Source organism: Ranitomeya imitator, chromosome 6 (assembly GCF_032444005.1).
Source record: "Ranitomeya imitator isolate aRanImi1 chromosome 6, aRanImi1.pri, whole genome shotgun sequence".
Classification (NCBI taxonomy): domain Eukaryota; kingdom Metazoa; phylum Chordata; class Amphibia; order Anura; family Dendrobatidae; genus Ranitomeya; species Ranitomeya imitator.
The window spans coordinates 419,183,276-419,203,698 of record NC_091287.1 but is presented as its reverse complement, the minus strand read 5'-3'; the positions used below and the strand labels follow the sequence as shown (position 1 = coordinate 419,203,698).

Here is a 20,423-nt window from a genome sequence, read left to right as displayed (position 1 = left end):
TGAGTAGCGCCATAGATTGGAAGCTTGCGAGCGGGGCCATAGACTGCGAGCTTCCGAGTTGGGCCATAGGCTGTGTACTTGTGAGTAGCGCTATAGATTGGAAGCTTGCGAGCGGGGCCATAGACTGCGAGCTTCCGAGTTGGGCCATAGGCTATGTACTTGTGAGTAGCGCTATAGATTGGAAGCTTGCGAGTGGGGCAATAGACTGCGAGCTTCCGAGCGGGGCCCTCATGCCTCTTGGCATCTGGTGACTTATCTGTTATGTCTTTATTATTTGTACAAGTCCCCTCAGTAATATTAAGTGCTACAGAATATGTTGGCGCTATAGAAATTATTACTATAGGCAGGGGCGTAATTACCGCGGTCGCAGCGGTCGCCATTGCGAACGGGCCTGTCTGGTCAGGGGCCCGGGAGGTCCAAGGCACCCGACCCGGGCGGCACAATGAGATGGGCGGCACAATGAGACGCGGGCCCTTTAAATCTTCGGACGGCGCCGATCGGGGGGCCCTGGTCGTGGCGCCGATTGCCGCCACGACCAGGGCCCCCCTCCCCCCCCCGGTGCCAGCGCTGGCATTGGGCCCCCCTTCTTCTAATACCCACCTCTCCTGGTTCCTGCGGCTGCGCGGTAGCTGCAGCGTCTTCAGCGCTCTCTGACTCTGCGACGTCTCAGGGCAGAGGGTGCGATGACGTCATCACTGCGCGCTCAGCTTCTCTGTCCTGAGCGTTGCAGAGCCGGAGAGACACTGAGTGCACCGGACCTGCGCTGGGAACGGGAGAGGTGAAGATTTTACTTTTTTTTTTTTTTCTTTATGTCTGACTCTGTCTGGGGGCAATGCTGGACACTGGGGCAGATTTCTGGACACACTGGGGCAGATTTCTGGACACACTGGGGCAATGCTGGAGACCCTGGGGCAGATTTCTGGACACACTGGGGCAGATTTCTGGACACAGTGGGGCAATGCTGGGGATGCTGGGGCAGATTTCTGGACACACTGGGACAGATTTCTGGACATACTGGGGCAATGCTGGAGACCCTGGGGCAGATTTCTGGACACACTGGGGCAATGCTGGACACTGGGGCAGATTGCTGGACACACTGGGGCAATGCTGGACACTAGGGCAGATTGCTGGACACTGGGGCAGATTGCTGGACACACTGGGGCAATGCTGGAGACCCTGGGGCAGATTGCTGGGCACACTGGGGCAGATTTCTGGAGACTGGGGCAGATTGCTGGACACACTGGGGCAATGCTGGAGACCCTGGGGCAGATTTCTGGACACACTGGGGCAGATTTCTGGACATACTGGGGCAATGCTGGAGACCCTGGGGCAGATTTCTGGACACTGGGGCAGATTGCTGGACACGCTGGGGCAATGCTGGACACTGGAGCAGATTGCTGGACACTGGGGCACTTTCTAGTTACGCCACTGACTATAGGCATAAAGGTGATAGAGACATGATGTGCCCGGTGTTGGGCACCGTTATTACGTGGGCATATTCCTGAGGGGTATGTGTTGTGGCCACGGCTGACCTGTTGTGTCTTTTTCGACGGCCACCATGTATTGTCGTCCGATGATGGTGGATGTGGCGTCCTTGTCTTTGCACCTTGTTTTTCCACTACATATCATTCAGATAAATATTCCCTAGTTTGCCCGTAATGCACCACACATATATCATGGCAGCTTTCCTATGAGGCATTGCTTACACATGGCAGAAGACAGACCCCAATAATGAGGTAAAGTCTCACAAGCTCCAGGTCTGTCAGGTTGAGCCTCGCACGGGTTAATGTGTGTAGGTGCAGGAGCCCTGGAGCTGCTCCATCCCCGCACACGGAGTCCTGGCCGCCGCCTCCTCCCTCCCAGGGCTGGCGCGGGCGGGGAGGGCGCCGGGACTTATATATCCCGCTGTAGCGCGCTCTGCTCTCACTGACAGCAGCTGTAACAGCGAGCGCCCGTATCAGCAGCGACACCCAGCGGCCAGCCGGCGCACTGCACAGTGACAGCTGATCCCGAGAGCCGCAGAGCGGTGCCATCTCCCGTGCCTCCTCTTCACCAGCCTCCACATGAGCGCCCTGTCCATGAGCCTGGAGCCGCGCTGTGTGTCTCCCTATGCCGCCTGGTGCATGGAGCCCACCAACTTCTACGAGCAGAGGGTGAGCAGCTCCCCCGCCCTCTGTAAGCCGCGGGCCATGTGCGAGGACTCGGAGCCCCCGGTGGGCAGCGGCGGCGGCAGCCTGGCAGAGCTGAGCGCAGCCCCGGCCATCTACGATGATGAGAGCGCCATAGACTTCAGCTCGTACATTGACTCCATGGCCTCGGTGCCCAACCTGGAGCTGTGCAACGACGAGCTGTTCGCGGACTTGTTCAACAGCAACCACAAGGGCGGCGGGGAGCGGGCGGAGTGCGGCGGCGGGGCGGACTACCTGAGCGGCCTCCTGGCCCCGCAGCCCCCGGGCAGGCTGAAGAGGGAGCCGGAGTGGAGTGACGGCGAGCTGTCGTCCTCCCTGCCCCGCCAGATCGCCGCCTGTGCCCAGACCAGCATGAGCCTGCAGCCCACGCCGCCCACCTCCCCGGAGCCCTGCAGCGCCGCCAGCTCCGCCTGCCCCTCTCCTGCCTCCTCCACCAAGGAGCGAGCCGGCAAGAAGAGCGTGGACCGCGGCAGCCCCGAGTACCGGCAGCGCCGGGAGCGGAACAACATCGCGGTGAGGAAGAGCCGGGACAAGGCGAAGAAGCGCAACATGGACATGCAGCAGAAGCTGCTGGAGCTCTCCTCCGAGAACGACAAGCTGCACAAGAGGATCGAGCTGCTCACACGGGACTTAACCAACATGCGGCACTTCTTCAAGCAGCTGCCGCCCACCGCCACCAGCGGCTCCTTCCTGGCCGGCCTGGGGGCCATAGACTGCCGGTAACTGCTGCCAGGCGCCAGGACTGTGATCATACCCAACTGTGATACCTCAGCCCAGCCAGCAGAGGGCGCCAGGGAGCAGGGGGCTCCAGAGAGGCTGCGCGCCGCCCACTGCTGGGACTCAGACTGAGCCAACACCAGACTGTTTCTATTATTCTAGTGCAATAATGCTGTGTTGCCAATATCTCGCAGAAGAGACTGGGAGTGCGGGCTCTGATGCCCCTTGTGTGCCAGGCAGATTGCCTCTCTGGCATCCGAGCTATCAATCAAGTGCCAAATAGCTGCCTCCCAGTATTGCATGGTGGCAGCACCTTTCTCTATTACCTGATGGATGTGATGCAGGCTGATCCAGGCTTCAGCCTGGCACAAATGCTGGGAGGTACGAACTGTAGCCTGGGCATGGACTGTGTGCTGTGGTGCCCGCTCATCTGTGCCCGCCTCGTCTATAGTGCCTTGTTCTTTGTCCTGCTAGAACCCGTGTGGAGCCATCCCAGCAGCAGAAGCATTTGACATGTTCTGTTAGTGCCTTACTTTGGCTGACGCCGCCGTAGCTGGAAGTACTGTATGGGGAAGGCACATTTTGGGCAGTGCCAAACAGAAATTGTGCTGGTCTTCAGTTTCTCTATTGAATGTGTAGCCTCTAATCGTGCTACCCCCCTTTTGGAAATATAGAACTATAGATATATTATATATGTATTTTCCTCTCTCTAAAAACAAAGCTAAAACATTTCCCTTCCTTAAATTATTTTTGTAATTTCAGTTTTCTATATCCTGTATTGATGCAGCTATGGTACATTTATTTGTAAAGTGATTTCTGAGACGAGACTTTGTATTGTAGATATTAGGGACAGAACGAGCATGCTCAACTTTTTATATGATAATTTTTACAGCATTTGTAAGAATAAAACTGTAAAATGCACCAATACTTGTGTCTCTGGTTATTCCTAATGCATGTGGGATCGGATCTGGAGGGATCAGGGATCTGGAGGGATCACTACCGATGGAGCAGGACTGCCATTGGTGTGTTCTCCATGTAACTCCACGAGTCACCATCTGCACGGAGAACATGGCAAATGGCAACTTCACATCTGTATGTGACACATTTCCAGCACTACTCTGGTTAATGACATAAAAGCCTGGGTCAGGCCATGTCGCCCTACCAGGAGGTGATCTACCTGGTGACAGCAATGCTTAGGTCCTACACTGATCGTATCTGACACGCATGTACAGTAAGCAGCGGGGGACAAAGCTGCACAAATCCACTGAAAGATGAGCACACAGTTGGGGTTTTTTTTAGAAAGTTTTTAGATCAGAAACTCCATTTTCCACTTCAAAAACTCAAAAATCTGGAGATTCTGCTCTGAAAACTTTGCAAAAAGGCTCCGTGTGCACATATCCACAGGGTACAGTGTAAAATAAAAGATGACTGTCACAAGTGGTCATTGACCATCACACTGTTAGCGAATGTGTGACACATTAGGGGTTAACAAATCCTAAAAATGTTAAATCCTTGTAAAAATATGGTGTTGTGGTATCAGCCATGTTATCTAAACAGATTGATGGCAGTGGTAAATGTGAACCGAAGCGCATCCCCTACACACAAACCTATGAGCGGTCTCCACCTTGTATTGCAGGAGTCTCCTTTCATAGCTCAGGAGTAATCCCCGTGTTAGGCCATGGTCACACACTGAGTATTTGAGTCTTTTTGTAAGCCAAAATCAGGAGTGGAACAGGAAAAGTATAACGGAAACATGTCACCACTTCTGCCTTTATCACCCACTCCTGGTTTGATTACAAATACTGATCTCAAATACTGAATGTGTGAGCGTGGCCTAATAGTGAGCGCTGCTCTGAATGCACACACTTCTGGACCTGGACATCATCAGTGGTGCACGGCGTATTTACTCACTGTACCAGACTCCACTGTCATTAGTGTAGTTATTCCATATGTAGTACATTTTGGGAAAGCTGGGTGACAACAATCATGGTCGCCGACACCACACTTTTCATCAGGGTTGGTGTTATCAATATGGCAGGGGGAGAAGCTTTATAATACAACAAGCAGGGCAAGAAAACAAACACAAATGGTTAACATAGCAAATGGCTTTAATTTACATATTTCTATAAGCAAAAATATGAGGCGCTGCCAGTCCGAGTACAGGCAAGGGCCGCTAGTCACTGATCTCCAGCGGATCCGGCTTGTAGAAGACTGATCTCCTCCAGGATCACCATGCTGGCCGCACACTGGACGTAGCAGTGGACTGGGCCCAGTTCCTTCCCCAGTACAGCAGTCACCTCGTAGCGCTGCAGATAAAAGGCAAAGTGTACTCAGCAAACAGCACTGTACATTCTGTCCAAAGCAGCACATAACTAAGATAAAATCAGGCAGCACCTACCTCTCCCAGTTTATGAGGCTTTTACAGCTCAGACAGTTGAGCACAGGTGAGCCAGGAACCTGCTGGATTACTATACAATGTATGCTGCTGATCAGTCAGGGAGAGTTCTCTCCACATTGCTAGCAAAGGTTACTGCGCTCGATTATTCTCTTTTTCCATGTACTCAGCTCAATAGAACGACTAACACACTTGTATCACACCCCTCACTATATGGTGCTGAGCACCGATGTGACCTCACAGTCTGGCAGCATGGTGACGACCGTTACATCATTACAGGATCACGCTGCAAATATACCAGAATATTCTATTTATACAGATAATATTGCACCATCTGGCTGATATAGAGGTTGGTCAGCACTTTTGTTACTGTCCACGTGAAGATCTTGGAATGACAGAAATCAGTGACCCAACATCCCCTTCCCTGCCCTGATAGGGCTATATAGAATCCCAATGGGAGCTGCTGACACTCATGTCTGGAATTCTATTGCTTTTTCTATATTAAATTCTAGCACAAAGTAGGGAAGATGACTTATTAATAGTGATGAGCGAACGTGCTGGTATAAGGTGATATCCGAGCATTTTCAGGTGCTAATATTGTTTTCCGTGTGCTTGACTACTACGTACAAGTCACGGCGGCTGCATGTCTCGTGGCTGTTCGACAGTCGCAATACATACAGAGATTACGTGTTTATTAGGCAATCCCTGCATGTGTTCCAGCTGTGAAACATGCAGCTTCGGCAACTCGTACATAGTACCTGACACTTTGCATTGATAAATCTACTGTAATGTGCGCATAATCATATCAGTGTAACTTTGGCATAACATCCCCCCTCCCCCCCAAAAAAAAAAAACATTCGCGTGGTAACATACACATACATACTGATTTTCACCAACTAAAGAATTCTGAAGTTAAAGAGGTTGTCCACTACTTTATCATTGACAACCTATCCTTAGGATAGGTCATCAATGTCTGATAGGCCCGGCACCCCCGCCAATCAGGTGTTTTCGGTGTCAGCCGGCAATGCCCAATAGTGGAGTTGCTCTGTCATCTGATAGTGGCTGCAGCAGGGAACTGCACATTCCCCCCTATTGATTTGAATAGGAAGTGAATGTTCAGTACCCGGCCATGGCGACTATCAGATGACAGAGCAGCTTCGCAAATGATAATTTCAGCTGGTGGCCACCACCACCAATACCGAGAAGAGTTGATCGGCGGGCATGCCGGGTGTCAGACCCTGACCAATCAGACTGACCACCGATCTTAAGGATAGGTCACCAATGATAAAGTAGTGGACAACCACTTAACATGACTTACCCCATCTTCACTTGAGCAAGAACCCAAAATCGAAGAAATGGTCTCTTCACATAACTGTTGGAAAAGTTAAACAGGTTAATTATTGGCCAGTGGGCGGCACGCTCATCAGACAGCTGACAGTTCTTTTTTTCAATCAGATTTTTTTATTAATACTTTTTATTACACAATTGTGACATAAAGCTGCCAGTTCTAACTGTCCCCCTCCCACTTCAGGCTTACACTTGCACTATAATCTTGTCGACAAGGGAATAGCACTTTCAGAAACCTCTATCAGTGGCCACTCTCCCTTGGGAACAAAAAAAAAATCAGGTGTCCTTATTCAACACCCGATCCTTCTCCTTGGAAAAGCAAGAAGAGCTGGGTGGCACCAAACACATTAGATGGTCAACTAGTCCTACCCACCAAAATTAGCCGCTTGGGCCAATTCATTTGAATTGTATACCAGTAGCCATATTAAGGTTTCATGATATACAGGGCAGAATTCTAACCCGAAATCATCAGTTTTCACAAGAATTCTGATGTAGAACTGTTTGACATGTCACAGAATTTTTGCCCACCTTATAGTTAAGCAAAAATGTTTGTGATATTTCCTGTTTTTTTCTGTTTTTTTTCGCGAGTCCCAACCAACTAGGACCACTTTTTGAAAAGTGGGCAGATCTTTTCTGGAAGGGACGCAGCCAAAAAGTTATCATGATTTAAGCCACAAAGAGGTGTAAATTACTAAAGAAATGATACTCAAGAAATTATATTACAATGTAGACATTGGTATTAATCTTAGTTTTTAATCTTATTTTTTTGCTTGGCTAAGGTCACATAGTTAGTTTACATATATAACAAAACTGTAGTTTTACTTATAGCAGGTAGAGATGTGTCAGTTATTTGCTGTAGGGTAATTGGCGGCTGTATGCCATACCACTATGGGCCTTCCAATGACACCAGTTTACAGGAGCTATGGATGTATAGTAAGGACCAAAAGTTGCCATTGGTGCTGTATTACATATGACTTTACACAAAGTGGAGGTTGCAGATGCAATGTGTCTGTTTATTCTTATATTATACTTGCTTAAATAGCGTCATTAATTTCACAGCGCTTTACAGACATCATAATCAGTGTCACTGTTCCCAGTGGGGCTCACAATCTAAATCCTCTATCAGTATGTCTTTGTAAAGTGGGAGGAAACCCACACATACATGGGAAGCACATACAAACTCCTTGCAAATGTTGTCTTTGGTGGGATATGGACCCAGAACCCCAGTGCTGCAAGGCTACAGTGCTAACCACTGAGCCACATGCTGCCCTTACATAGGGCCTTAAGGTACCGTCACACTGAACGATATCGCTAGCGATCCGTGATGTTGCAGCGTCCTGGCTAGCGATATCGTTGAGTTTGACAGGCAGCAGCGATCAGGATCCTGCTGTGCCATCGTTGGTCGGAGCAGAAAGTCCAGAACTTTATTTCGTCGCTGGACTCCCGCAGACATCGCTGAATCGGCGTGTGTGACGCCGATTCAGCGATTTCTTCACTGGTAACCAGGGTAAACATCGGGTTACTAAGCGCAGGGCTGCGCTTTGTAACCCGATGTTTACCCTGGTTACCAGCGTAAACGTAAAAAAACCCACAAACACTACATACTTACATTCCGGTGTCTGTCCCCCGGCGCTGTGCTTCTCTGCACTGTGAGCGCCGGCCGGAAAGCAGAGCACAGCGGTGACGTCACCGCTGTGCTTTCCGGCTGGCGCTCACAGTCAGTGCAGAGAAGCACAGCGCCGGGGGACAGACACCGGAATGTAAGTATGTAGTGTTTTTTTTTTTTTTTTTACGTTTATGCTGGTAACCAGGAAAAACATCGGGTTACTAAGCGCGGCCCTGCGCTTAGTAACCCGATGTTTACCCTGGTTACCAGGGGACTTTGCATAGTTGGTCGCTGGAGAGCTGTCTGTGTGACAGCTCTCCAGCGACCACACAGCGACGCTGCAGCGATCGGGATTGTTGTCTAGATCGCTGCAGCGTCGCTAAATGTGACAGTACCTTTAGGCTGTTTATAACCCACATGCCTGCCAGTGTCCAGAGGCTACCTCTGTATGTGCAAAGGATATCCAAGGCTTACCTTTAATCTCACTTTACATTGTGGCCTTCCTTGACATTGTAGAAATACTTCCAGTTGCATCCTGATAACCGGAGAGCTCACATCCGAACTGCACTGACAACAGTAGAATTGGCATCTGGAAAAAACAACGTAAAATAATTACTGAGACATGAAGGAACATTATAGGGATACAATAGGATGTAAATCTTCATCTAAACATTGGCGACACGGTCATCATCACTATATTTGAAACCTGGATAGCAAAACATATCCTTACAGAATTTTTTTGAATTATTAGTTTTATTTGCTTATCTTACAAATAGGAGTAAATTCTATTAGACGTATCAGCTAAAACATTTCCAAAAACTACATTTGAATGTTACAGGTCCCCAATTATGTTCTCTCTACACTGCAAACAAATAAGGTTGCACTCTGTAGTGCTAAAGCATGTAAATATGAAGTATATGAAATATGAATAACTGTACTGCTCTAGATAGTAAGAAAAAAAATGGAGATACTGAGCACATAATTTAGCCAATTCATGCATGCCCAGCAGCCAACGACAAGGCGATCTCGGGTTTGCTGGGAACCTATCTAGTGTGAACACTTCTCTAAAGGTAAAGCCTAAATTTATGTAGATGATGTTCACAGGTGATCGCGATTTTCTCTTTAGGTAGTAGTGCTGATGTCGTGCTATATATAGCACAAGTGACCAAATGACCAAAGCTTTCAAGTCCCCTTAACCCCTTTCTGACATTAGACGTACTATCCCGTCGAGGTGGGGTGGGCCCCTATGACCACCGACGGGATAGTATGTCATACGCGATCGGCCGCGCTCACGGGGGGAGTGCGGCCGATCGCGTCCGGGTGTCAACTGTCGATCGCAGCTGAAATCCGGCACAATGTGCCAGGAGCGGTCACAGACCGCTCCCGGCACACCGCGATCAAACACGATCGCGATGTGCCGGCGGTACAGGGAAGCATCGCGCAGGGAGGGGGCTCCCTGCGGGCTTCCATGAGCCCCCCGCAGCAACGCGATGTGATCGTGTTGCTGCGAGGGTCTCCCTACCTACCTCCCTGTAGCAGGCCCGGATCCAAGATGGCCACGGCCTCCGGGTCCTGCAGGGAGGGAGGTGGCTTCACAGAGCCTGCTCTGAGACAGATCGGTGATCTGACAGAGTGCTGTGCAAACTGTCATATCACCGATCTGTGATGTCTTCCCCCCCGGGACAAAGTAAAAAAAAATATTTCCAAATGTGTAAAAAAAATAAAAAAAAAATATTACTAAATAATGAAAAAAAAATATTATTCCCATAAATACATTTCTTTATCTAAATAAAAAAAACAAACAATAAAAGTACACATATTTAGTATTGCCGCGTCCGTAACGACCCCACCTATAAAACTGGCCCACTAGTTAACCCCTTCAGTAAACACCGTAAGAAAAAAAAAAAACGAGGCAAAAAACAACGCTTTATTATCATACGGCCGAACAAAAAGTGGAATAACACGCGATCAAAAAGGCAGATATAAATAACCATAGTACTGCTGAAAACGTCATCTTGTCCCGCAAAAAACGAGCCGCCATACAGCATCATCAGCAAAAAAATAAAAAAGTTATAGTCCTGAGAATAAAGCGATGCAAAAATAATTATTTTTTCTATAAAATAGTTTTTATCGTATAAAAGCGCCAAAACGTAAAAAAATGATATAAATGAGGCATCGCTGTAATCGTACTGACCCGAAGAATAAAACTGCTTTATCAATTTTACCAAACGTGGAACAGTATAAACGCCTACCCCAAAAGAAATTCATGAATAGCTGGTTTTTGGTCATTTTGCCTCACAAAAATCGGAATAAAAAGCGATCAAAAAATGTTACGTGCCCGAAAATGTTACCAATAAAAACGTCAACTCGTCCCGCAAAAAACAAGACCTCACATGACTCTGTGGACCAAAATATGGAAAAATTATAGCTCTCAAAATGTGGTAACGCAAAAAATATTTTTTGCAATAAAAAGCGTCTTTCAGTGTGACGGCTGCCAATCATAAAAATCCGCTAAAAAACCCGCTATAAAAGTAAATCAAACCCCCCTTCATCACCCCCTTAGTTAGGGAAAAATAAAAAAAATGTATTTATTTCTATTTTCCTATTAGGGCTAGGGTTAGGGCTGGGGTTAGGGCTAGGGTTAGGGTTGGGGCTAAAGTTAGGGTTAGGGTTTAGATTACATTTACAGTTGGGAATAGGGTTGGGATTAGGGTTAGGGATGTGTCAGGGTTAGAGGTGTGGTTAGGGTTACTGTTGGGATTAGGGTTAGGGGTGTGTTTGGATTAGGGTTTCAGTTATAATTGGGGGATTTCCACTGTTTAGGCACATCAGGGGCTCTCCAAACGCGACATGGCGTCCGATCTCAATTCCAGCCAATTCTGCGTTGAAAAAGTAAAACAGTGCTCCTTCCCTTCCGAGCTCTCCCGTGTGCCCAAACAGGGGTTTACCCCAACATATGGGGTATCAGCGTACTCAGGACAAATAGGACAACAACTTTTGGGGTCCAATTTCTCCTGTTACCCTTGGGAAAATACAAAACTGGGGGCTAAAAAATAATTTTTGGAGGAAAAAAAAAGATTTTTATTTTCACGGCTCTGCGTTATACACTGTAGTGAAACACTTGGGGGTTCAAAGTTCTCACAACACACCTAGATGAGTTCCCTGGGGGGTCTAGTTTCCAATATGGGGTCACTTGTGGGGGGTTTCTACTGTTTATGTACATTAGGGGCTCTGCAAACGCAATGTGACGCCTGCAGACCATTCCATCTAAGTCTGCATTCCAAATGGCACTCCTTCCCTTCCGAGCCCTCCCATGCGCCCAAACGGTGGTTCCCCCCCACATATGGGGTATCAGCGTACTTAGAACAAATTGGACAACAACTTTTGGGGTCGAATTTCTCCTCTTACCCTCGGGAAAATACAAAACTGGGGGCTAAAAAATAATTTTTGTGGGAAAAAAATTTTGTTTTATTTTTACGGCTCTGCATTATAAACTTCTGTGAAGCCCTTGGTGGGTCAAAGCGCTCACCACACATCTAGATAAGTTCCTTAGGGGGTCTACTTTCCAAAATGGTGTCACTTGTGGGGGATTTCAATGTTTAGGCACATCAGTGGCTCTCCAAACGCAACATGGCGTCCCATCTCAATTCCTGTCAATTTTGCATTGAAAAGTCAAACGGCGCTCCTTCTCTTCCGAGCTCTCCCATGCGCCCAAACAGTGGTTTACCCCCACATATGGGGTATCAGCGTACTCAGGACAAATTGTACAACAACTTTTGCGGTCCAATTTCTTCTCTTACCCTTGGGAAAATAAAAAATTGGGGGCAAAAAGATCATTTTTGTGGAAAAATATGATTTTTTATTTTTACGGTTCTGCATTATAAATTTCTGTGAAGCACTTGGTGGGTCAAAGTGCTCACCACACCTCTAGATAAGTTCCTTAGGGGGTCTACTTTCCAAAATGGTGTCACTTGTGGGGGGTTTCCATGTTTACGCACATCAGGGGCTCTACAAACGCAACATGGCGTCCCATCTCGATTCCAGTCAATTTTGCATTGAAAAATCAAATGGCGCTACTTCGCTTCCGAGCTCTGTCATGCGCCCAAACAGTGGTTTACCCCCACATATGGGGTATCAGTGTACTCAGGACAAATTGTACAACAACCGTTGGGGTCCATTTTCTCCTGTTACCCTTGGTAAAATAAAACAAATTGGAGCTGAAGTAAATTTTTTGTGAAAAAAAGTTAAATGTTCATTTTTATTTAAACATTCCAAAAATTCCTGTGAAACACCAGAAGGGTTAATAAACTTCTTAAATATGGTTTTGAGCACCTTGAGGGGTGCAGTTTTTAGAATGGTGTCACACTTGGGTATTTTCTATCATATAGACCCCTCAAAATGACTTCAAATGAGATGTGGTCCCTAAAAGAAAATGGTGTTGTAAAAATGAGAAATTGCTTGTTAACTTTTAACCCTTATAACTCCCTAACAAAAAAAACAACAAAATTGTGCTGATGTAAAGTAGACATGTGAGAAATGTTACTTATTAAGTATTTTGTGTGACATATCTCTGTGATTTAATTGCATAAAAATTCAAATTTGGAAAATTGCGAAATTTTTATAATTTTCGCCAAATTTCTGTTTTTTTCACAAATAAACGCAGGTACTATCAAAGAATTTTTACCACTATCATGAAGTACAATATGTCCCGAGAAAACAATGTCAGAATCACTGGGATCTGTTGAAGCGTTCCAGAGTTATAACCTCATAAAGGGACAGTGGTCAGAATTGTAAAAATTGGCCCGGTCATTAACGTGCAAAACCACCCTTGGGGGTGAAGGGGTTAAATACAGAAAAAAGTAAAAAAAAAAAGTTTTAAAAATATGAAAAAAAAATATACATTAAAAATCAAACAATTAAAAAAAAACATATTTGGTATCGCTGAGTTCCTAAAAGTCTGATCTAGCAAAATATAACTTAAATGAATCTGGTCCGTAAATGTCGTAACAAGAAATAAAATAGAAACAACAAAATTACGTTTTTTTTGGTGCCACAACATTGTAATAAGAGGAGATAAAAACACTGTATCTACCCCAAAATGGTATCAGTAAAAATGTCAGCTCATGGCGCAAAAACTAAGCCCTCACCCAGCCCAATATCCTGAAAACTGTAAACATTACGTCCTGGAACATGGTGACACAAGCAAAACTTTTTTTCTACAAGTGTCCAAAATTTTTTTCACCACTTAAATAATAAAAATCCTACTTACCTGGAGAATTATATTGCCAGGTCAGTTTTATCTTATAATGAACATGGTAAATAAAAAACAATTGTGTAATTGCACTTTTTTTGCAATTTCAACGCACTTGGATTTTTTTCCTGCTTTCCAGTGCATCACATGATAAAATGGAGGGTGTGATTCAAAACTACAACTCTTCTCGCAAAATACAAGACCTCATATGGCGCTTGGAAGTAGGACAGGAAAAAACTAAAAAAAAAAAAGTAAAATCGTCCACTCCTGAAGGAAAAGGGTCTATATTGACTTTTAGGATTGCTATCTTTAATAGGTGACAGAGTTCTTATCCTCTTCCTCTCTACAAAAATGACACCTCTTTAGATAATGGGTTGCAGCAAGGAAAAGGTAGATACACCAAGGGTGATCTCCTGCTGTGAACAGTCTGTAAATGTACAGTAAATTCAGACATTTCCCACGACTTTACTATATACAGGAATCTTTGCAGTTCTTTTGCCACTTGACTGACAATTTAGGCCAACATCATCCCCATGTCTTCCTCTACAAGGTATACAGCAAGTCACCAACTTTGATTATATACAAGAGACAGTCCTGTAGTGCAACTGGCACCAGATGTATTGAGTTATAGCCCCAGTTTTTCTTGGAAAAGCATTAAAGAAGGCTCAAATTCCACTGTTAGGTGATAAACTTGTGCTGCGCACTCTCTGAACACACAAGTAAGTATTGATTGCTGACTAGATGTTGAACCTGAGTATCCTGCCACAAATAATTTACGAACTCCCAGAACAACAATTGATTATGAGATGGAACAAATACAGTTGTGCTCAAAAGTTTACATACGCCGCCACAGGTAAAACGCATGCAGAATTCGCATGCGTTTTCCCGCAAAACACAAGCGTTTTGCAAGCATTTTTAGCTTGCAGAATGCTTGCGTTTTCCAAGCGATTTGAAGCATCGCTTGGAAAAGTGATTGACAGGTTGGTCGCACTTGTCAAGCATAGTGCTTGACAAGTGAGAGCAACTTTTTACTATTGATGCTGCCTAAGCAGCATCAATAGTAAAAGATAGAAAGTTAAAAATAATTAAAAAAAATAAAAATATGGTTATTCTCACCTTTCGACGGCCCCTGATCTCCTCAGCAGCGCTCCCGGTACGTTCCGTTCCCAGGGATGCTTTGCGCGAAGGACCTTTGTGACGTCACAGTCACGTGACCGCGACGTCATCTCAGGTGATTCGCACAATGCATCCCTGGGAACGGAAGCCGCCGCGTGCACCGCTGAGAGGCGGGAGGACTCCGGGGGCCATCAGAAGGTAAGTCTATCCCTATTTTGTATTTTAATTCTTTTTTTTTTACATGAATATGGATCCCAGGGCATGAAGGAGAGTCTCCTCTCCTCCAGATCCTGGGTACCATACGCACATGAAGCGCTTATTGTACGCATGGTGGGCATAGCCACATGCGTAAAGTGAGCGTTTCAATGCAATCCTATGGCTGTGGAATCGACGCCATTCTGCAGAAATAATGAACATGCTGCGGATTTTACCACTATTCGATTCCGCAGCGGGAAAATCGGCAGCATGGGCACAGCAACTGCGCAATCCCATAGGATTGCATGGGAATGCGTTTTTTAAGCGTTTTTAAGTGTTTCCGCTGCGGCAAAAAAAGCGGCAGAAACGCATAAAAAAACGCAACGTGGGCACACAGCCTAACACCAAAACTTTTTCTCCACTCATGTAGTGGTTAGGTGAAGCAATTTATTGTCAAACTACTGTGTTTCTCTTTTTAACTCATAATGACAAACCAAAACATTCAAATGACCCTGATCAAAAGTTTACATACCCCATTTCTTAATACCGTGTACTGCCCCCTCTAAGATCAATGACAGCTTGAAGTCGTTTGTGGTAGTTGTGGATGAGGTTCTTTATTTTCTCAGATTGGCAAAAATCCTACAGTTCCTGTAAATTCCTGGCCTGTCTAGCATGAACTGTGCGCTTGAGATCTCCCCAGAGTGGTTCAATGATACTGAGGTCAGGTGACTGAGATAGCCACTCCAGAACATTCACTTTGTTCTGCTGTGGCCAATGACAGGTCGACCTAGCCTTGTGTTTTGGATAATTGTCATGTTGGAACGTCCAAGTACGTCCCATGTACAGCTTCCGGGCTGATGATCGCAAATTTGCCTCCAGTATTTGCTGATAACGTGCTGCATTCATCTTTCCTTCAACTTTGAAAACAATAAAAAAATAAAAAAGCTATGACCACCAATCCAATAGATAGTATGAAAATCAGGGTGAGACTGATAAGTTTAACTTATCAGTCTCACCCTGATTTTCATACTTCATTCAACTTTGACAATATCACCGATCCACTTCTGTGCTGTACAGTAGGAATGGTGTTCCTTTCATCATAGGCCTTGTTGACCTCTCTCCAAATGTAACGTTTATGGTTGTGGCCAAAAGTTAAATTTTGGTCTTATCACTCCAAATTACCTTGTTTCAGAAGTTTTGAGGCTTGTCTCTGTGCTGTTCTGCGTATTGTAGGCGAGATACTTTGAGGCATTTGTGCAGTAATGGCTTTCTTCTGGCAACTCGACCATGTAGTCCATTTTTCTTCAAGTGCCTCCTTATTGTGCATCTTGAAACAGCCACACTGCTAGTTTTCAGAGAGTCCTGTATTTCAGCTGATGTTATTTGTGGGTTTTTCTTTGCATCCTGAACAATTTTCCTGGCAGTTGTGGATGATATTTTTGTTGGTCAACCTGGTTTTGATTTTACAGAGCCCCTGATTTTCCATTTGTTAATCAGTTTGAATGCTGCTGATTGGGATTATCAATTCCTTGGATATCTTTTATTTATCCCTTTCCGGTTTTATACAGTTCAACTACCTTTTCCCGTAGATCTGTTGACAATTCTTTTGCTTTTCCAATTGCTTACAATCCAGAAACATCAGAGGCTGGATGAAAGATGCAAGAGTCTGTCTGGATCCCAGAATCTCACTCAGCTTTTATGCACACACACTGATTACAAGCAAACAAGTCACAGGTGAGGATGTTACCTTTAGTAGCCATTCAAACCCATTTGTGTCAACGTCTGTGCATGTTATAAGGCCAAAATCACCAGGGAATGTGAACTTTTGATCAGGGTCATTTGGATGTTTTGGGTTGTCATTATGATTTTAAAAGAAAAAAACACAGTAGTTTGACAATAAATGGCTTCACCCGACCACTAACCATGAGTGGAGAAAAGGTTTTGGTGTTATCATTCATTTTCTCTGAAAAAAGGCCAAGAAAACAAAAATTCTGCTGGGGTATGTAACATTTTTAGCGCAACGGTAAGTGAAGACGACCAGAAATCAGGCCCACCAGTCTATATAAAGATGCTGCTTTGGTCATTATCAAAAGATACATTATTATTATTATACATGTAGATACATATAGTGTATTTCTATAGAGAATGTGGTTCCTAATTAATTTTTGCAAAATGATTGAAATATTAAATCGGTTAATGACACAAAAACCTTAAAAAGAACCTGTCAGCAGGATTGAGACATATAAACTAAAGACATGGCTATAATGGCGCTGTCATGCAGATTGATAAGATACCTGATGTGAAGGGATCTGCTCAGTGGTTGTTTAATACTCAACTTATGAAGTTTTCAGAAAATGACATCTTGTGTGCTTCCGGGCGGGACAAGAGAGCAGGGTCTTCTTCTCGTTCTCCGCCCTCCACCAGCCTTTCTTGTGCAAATCACTGATTATTCAGTGACCTGCCTCCTTTTTAAAATTATGCGACGCTGCTTGTGTGCAGAGAGTGGGCAGTGGGAGCCTGCGTCCTGTGTCTGGGACTTCGGCTTAATTTATAGCCGAAATCTCAATCTCCACATGCGCCACCTCTGGCACCATTTTATTGACGCCCTGTTAACAGCCGAAGGTTTTACAATGGCCCTCACAGTCCCCTGATCTGAACATCATGGAAAATATTTGGCTCGACCTTAAAATAGCAGTGCATGCAAGATGACCCAGGAATCTCACAGTGCTGGAAGAATTTTCCAAGGAAGAATGGATGAAAATCCCTCAAACAAGAATTTAAAGACTCTTGGCTTACTACAAAAAGTGTTTACAAGCTGTGACACTTGCAAAAGGGGGTACTGCTAGGTACTAACCATGCAGGGTGCCCAAACTTTTGCATTTGCCCATTTTCTGTATTATAATGTTTTCAATGTAAAAGATGAAAATATATTTTTTGCCTAAAATACAAAAGAAATGTGTCATCTTTAACTTAAGGTCTTTTAGAGAACATTCCATCTTCATCTTGCTTAACTGTTCACAATAACAGTAATTTTGACCAGGGGTGACCAAACTTTTACATGCCACTGTATATATCCCACCTCTATGCACTGAAGCCAGCACCGAGAGGTGGAAGGGACTGGGTGTGGGGAGCAGTAACTATTCATCTTCTTTAATAGTGGGTGTAGTGTTAGCTGGTTGATCATATGTGCCCGCTATTAAAGAGAATGAATATTCACTACTCTCCACTCCCATGGGCATAGAGAGCAGTGAATATTTATTGTTTTAGCCGCAACCACTGGGCGATCACGTATGCCCGCTATTAAAGAAAATGAATATTCACTGTTCTCCACTCCCGTAATCCTGGGTGTGGAGAGCAGTGACTATTCCGGCAGCTGACCTAAAGGTACCGTCACACTTAGCGACGCTGCAGCGATACCGACAACGATCCGGATCGCTGCAGCGTCGCTGTTTGGTCGCTGGAGAGCTGTCACACAGACCGCTCTCCAGCGACCAACGATCCGAGGTCCCCGGTAACCAGGGTAAACATCGGGTAACTAAGCGCAGGGCCGCGCTTAGTAACCCGATGTTTACCCTGGTTACCAGCGTAAAAAAACAAACAGTACATACTTACATTCAGCTGTCTGTCCCTTGCCGTCTGGTCCCTGCACTGACTGCTGGCCGTAAAGTGAAAGTGAAAGCACAGCACAGCGGTGAGTCACACAGCGGTGACTCACTGCTGTGGCTGTGCTCTGCTTTCACTACGACCAGCAGTCAAGGCAGGAACCAGACGGCAAGGGACAGACAGCTGAATGTAAGTATGTACTGTTTGTTTTTTTACGCTGGTAACCAGGGTAAACAGCGGGTTACTAAGCGCGGCCCTGCGCTTAGTTACCCGATGTTTACCCTGGTTACCAGTGAAGACATCGCTGAATCGGTGTCACACACGCCGATTCAGCGATGTCTGCAGGGAGTCCAGCGACGAAATAAAGTTCTGGACTTTCTTCCCCGACCAGCGATCTCCCAGCAGGGGCCTGATCGCTGCTGCCTGTCACACTGGACGATATCGCTAGCGAGGACACTGCAACGTCACGGATCGCTAGCGATATCGTCTAGTGTGACAGTACCTTTAGCGTGCGAGAGTGTATGGCAGTGACACCACTCGCTACTTACACACTGCAGACAGCTGCTTGTATCAGAACAGGAAGGTAAGTAGAATTGTTTTTATGTGTAGAGCATGATGGTTGCCATGTGTATCAGTATGGAAGGGCCACGTATACCAGGATGGTGATGTTGGCCATGTATACCAGGATGGGGATGGTGGTCATGTATACCAGGTGGGGGAAGCTCAGAAGCAAATGTGAACTTAGCTTTATATGTAATGGTAATACGCAGCAAATTAAATGATATGTTACTGCAGCCAAATAAGTGTTACCTTTTGGGGGTCAAAGGTCGCAGTTCATTGCTTCCACAAAGATTGCACACTGGCCAAGAATACGATTCTCTGTCATTTACTCCATTAACTATCCCTGTAGAAAAAAAATTAATAGATAATTGTTAAGTACTTAGATGAAGTCTGATTGGATATATGTTTATATCATGTACAAAAGTAGATTTATAAAAATGTGTACATAACAGAAAAAATAAGTCTCTTAAAGACAAACCCTCCGGTAATTGAAGGGGGTTCATCTAAGCAGTTATGAGATTGTCCATAGTCACCAGCTCTCAACAGCAAATAAGAATTCTGAATAGTGTACATCTGTAGTGCAAGCTGCAACATAGGCAGACCAATGTATTTAAAGGGATTGTCCAGCCGTAGGCTACAAGTCAGGAGTCACTATGTGACTGCAGATTTGTGAATCCTCACATCCCAAGCTTTGAAGATTCTCTGACGGCCGCCACTTGAACACAAGCATGTGATTTGCATACATACGGTCACATGCTGACTAGATGGGCACGTCCTTTCTCAATGCAAGTGTATGGAGTTAGGCCAGACACAGGCTAGTCAGAATGTGGCCGGAAGTATGCAAATCACGTACCTGAGTAACATGAGCGTCCGCTCCTGGCGCTGGCACCATTCTTTTAAAGAGCTGAACTGCAGTACTTTGTAGTGGCCACTAGACATTATATGGAGATGAGCTGTTACACTTCATGCCCCGTTTACACCCGCCCACTACCAGAGGAAATAACAGCTGATCAATAGAAGTGTTGGATGTTAGACCTGCATCAATAACAGCTCTGACCCATTAATGCTAGTCCTCTACAAAATCTAGGAAGGTGTCTTGTGGTATCTAGCATGAAAATTTTAGATCCTTTTCAAAGTTGCAAAGCAAGACCTCCAGGATTTCACTTATTCTTTATTATTTTATTATTATGCTTGTTTATATAGTGTCATCATCTCCGCAGCCCTTTACAGACATTAGGATAGCCAAATTCCCTACCAGTATGTCTTTGGCGTGTAGGGGTAAAACTAGAGTACCAGGAAGAAACCCATACAAACTCCTTGTAGATGTTGCTTTTTGCGAGATTTGAACCCAAGAAACAGTGCTAACCACTGAATCACCACGAAGCACATTCCAGGGGGGCTCAGAAAGGAGTGATATCTGACTAATTTACAAACCAAGTTAAC

The 20,423-nt window shown here is 45.4% G+C and overlaps 2 protein-coding genes across 2 annotated transcripts in view; one reads left to right on the top strand and one right to left on the bottom strand.

Moving 5' to 3' along the window:
- Nucleotides 1-1,926: 1,926 nt before the first annotated feature.
- Nucleotides 1,927-3,827, top strand: CEBPD (CCAAT enhancer binding protein delta). The gene has a single exon (XM_069731307.1). It carries the CDS (start codon nucleotides 2,064-2,066, stop codon nucleotides 2,910-2,912), a length of 849 nt encoding a protein of 282 aa, XP_069587408.1. The 5' UTR covers nucleotides 1,927-2,063; the 3' UTR covers nucleotides 2,913-3,827.
- Nucleotides 3,828-4,998: 1,171 nt separating this feature from the next.
- The window catches only part of SPIDR (scaffold protein involved in DNA repair), an 801,106-nt gene continuing 785,681 nt past the window's right edge, over nucleotides 4,999-20,423 (bottom strand). Inside the window, exons 17-20 of the mRNA XM_069731306.1 lie at nucleotides 19,230-19,323; nucleotides 8,729-8,843; nucleotides 6,620-6,673; nucleotides 4,999-5,212 (exon numbers count right to left, since the gene is read on the bottom strand). Of these exons, the coding sequence (XP_069587407.1) occupies nucleotides 5,084-5,212; nucleotides 6,620-6,673; nucleotides 8,729-8,843; nucleotides 19,230-19,323 (392 nt within the window). The 3' untranslated portion in view covers nucleotides 4,999-5,083. The remainder of the gene's footprint in view (nucleotides 5,213-6,619; nucleotides 6,674-8,728; nucleotides 8,844-19,229; nucleotides 19,324-20,423) is intronic.

What these genes read in the sequence shown, in the direction of transcription:
- CEBPD (XM_069731307.1), top strand. Translation starts at nt 2,064, where the DNA reads ATGAGCGCCCTGTCCATGAGCCTGGAGCCGCGCTGTGTGTCTCCCTAT.